At 37.7% G+C, this 2,418-nt stretch overlaps 1 protein-coding gene across 1 annotated transcript in view; it reads left to right on the top strand.

The window, feature by feature from the left end:
- Positions 1 to 200: 200 nt before the first annotated feature.
- The window catches only part of LOC107111071 (retinol-binding protein 1-like), a 72,132-nt gene continuing 69,914 nt past the window's right edge, over positions 201 to 2,418 (top strand). The window contains exons 1-2 of the mRNA XM_015411985.1: positions 201 to 279; positions 2,328 to 2,416. Of these exons, the coding sequence (XP_015267471.1) occupies positions 207 to 279; positions 2,328 to 2,416 (162 nt within the window). The 5' untranslated portion in view covers positions 201 to 206. The remainder of the gene's footprint in view (positions 280 to 2,327; positions 2,417 to 2,418) is intronic.

Raw genomic sequence — 2,418 nt, 5'->3', positions numbered from 1 at the left:
CCTGCTGTCATTAGCAAACTAAAAGGTTCAGCTTTGTGGGAGGATTTAAAGGTAACACTTCAACAATAATCGGCTTAGGGGGACTAGCATAACTGCATGGTTGGAAGAACAGATAAAAGAAACCAGAGTTCAAGCTCTCCTAAGCAAAAGGCACTGAGCTTTATGGTGCAGAATTAACACACTAGACTTGGAAACAAACACTCGCAATGCCTGCAGATTTCAATGGTTACTGGAAAATGCTCAGCAATGACAATTTTGAGGAATACATGAAAGCATTGGGTAAGTTTATTTTTTTTATTAGCTGTTTTAGCTTTATGAATAAATCTGTTCATTCTGTACTATCAAACTGCAGTTTATGTGCCTATGTCTAGAAAAAAAAAATAGCAACAAATTATTAACAATGCCATGTGTACAGTCTAGCTTTTTAAAAGAAAGTGACTGGTCAATCAAGTGAATGCATATTAGGTTGGAAGAAATTATGACCATCCAGATGTATTGTACATAAAAGATGTCAGTGTCATTAGTATTTATTTAGTATTTAGTGATAGAATTTGCAGAATCCTCAGAGTACGGGATAGTATTGGAAGACTAACAGCTCTCAGATGCCCCAGATGTCTCAGCGTCTTGTCATGCCGGTCACAAGACCATGGAGGACAAAGAAGAAAAAATGGGAAAAAACCTGAACCTAAACCTAGAATTCAGAACCTAAAAAGGGTAGTCAGGAATAGAAAAGGGCCAACTCTAAAAATCTAATAATAAAATATACAAAAATATATATGTGTGTTTATTCAACATAAATTAAAATAACAAACAAGGGCCCATTCATACCTCATATAAAACTATAAAAACATACAAAGGCTAATAAGATAGACCTAATAAGATAGACCTAACGCGTCTAAAGGAACATTTTATTTGGAACATTTGGCTGTACAACCTTAGATGAATATACAGTTGACCAGAGAGAAGTACCACTGGACATGTGATTTCACTGGAGGCTTCGTTTGTATTTCTGTACTTCTTTTCCTTGCCCAGTGGTTAAACTTTGGAACAATTGATTTCTGGTCTTTATTCCATATTTTGTATATGTAGAATTGTATGTATTAGACCTCTGAGGAAAACCTGTAAAGGCCGAAACGCGTTAGGTCTATCTTATTAGGTCTATCTTATTAGCCCTTGTATGTTTTTATTGTTTTATATGAGGTATGAATGGGCCCTTGTTTGTTATTTTAATTTATGTTGAATAAACACACATGTATATATTTGTATATTTTATGATTAGATTTTTAGAGTTGGCCCTTTTCTATTCCTTACTAACCTTTTTAGGTTCTGAACACAAGACCATGGAAACATCTTTGGACAGCACTGGCATTTTGGCTTGGAAACAGAGATGAGCACCGCATCCCTAGAGCCGGATTCGATTGGCTTTCGAGCAAGGGAAACCATTACCTTTAACCTATATTTAGTATATTAATTAGTATTTATACATCAAGCACATAGAATTACTGCTACAGCACCATTAATATATATGGTAATTTACAGAGTTAGAAAAATCCTCAAAGCCTGCAATCTAAATTTCATAGGAGGAAGGACCAGAATAAAGATAACAGGGAATGATTTATTAAATGGATGGAAAAACTGCAGTCATATACATCCATAGTATGAAATGTGAACCAGTTTGGTGTAGCAGTTAGAGTGTTGGACTATGATCTGAGGAGCCAGGTTCAAATCTTTACTCCATCATGGAAGTTTGTTGGGTGGCCTTGGGCCAGTCACACACTCTCTGACACACGGAGGTTGTTGTGAAGATAAAATGGAGGAGAGAAGAATGATGTAAGCTGTGTTGTTGGGTCCCTGTTTGAGAGAAATGTGGGTGTATAAATGAAGTACATAAATAAAGAAGAAGAAGAAGAGATTGGATTTATACCCCGCCCTTCACTTGGAGTCTCAGAGCGGCTTACAAACTCCTTTCCCTTCCCCTCCCCACAACAGACACCCTGTGCGGTGGGTGGGGCTGAGAGAGCTCTGGCAGAAACTGCTCTTTTTCAAGGACAGCTGTGCCAGAGCTTGTGACTGATCCAAGGTCACATCAGCAGGTGCAAGTGGAGGAGTGGGGAATCAAACCCGGTTCTCCCAGATCAGAGTCCGCACACTTAACCACTACACCAAACTTTGCTTTTTATGCATTGGTAAGAATGATTTCACCTTGGTCATTGGTGCTGAATATCAGGATGTTTGGGTTTTAAGTTGCAACTCCAGTTTTCAAAGCTACTGCAGATCTTGTATATACAGCTTTACAAAATCCTTTTTCTTTTTGATTTCTTTTAAAGATGTAAATGTTGCTGTGAGGAAAATAGCTAGCCTGCTCAAACCTGACAAAGAGATCATCCAGGATGGAGATCACATGATCATCAAAACACT

The sequence above is a fragment of the Gekko japonicus genome, unplaced genomic scaffold, assembly GCF_001447785.1.
Source record: "Gekko japonicus isolate JY-2015 unplaced genomic scaffold, Gekko_japonicus_V1.1 scaffold676, whole genome shotgun sequence".
NCBI lineage: Eukaryota > Metazoa > Chordata > Lepidosauria > Squamata > Gekkonidae > Gekko > Gekko japonicus.
This window is presented reverse-complemented; position numbering and strand designations above follow the sequence as displayed.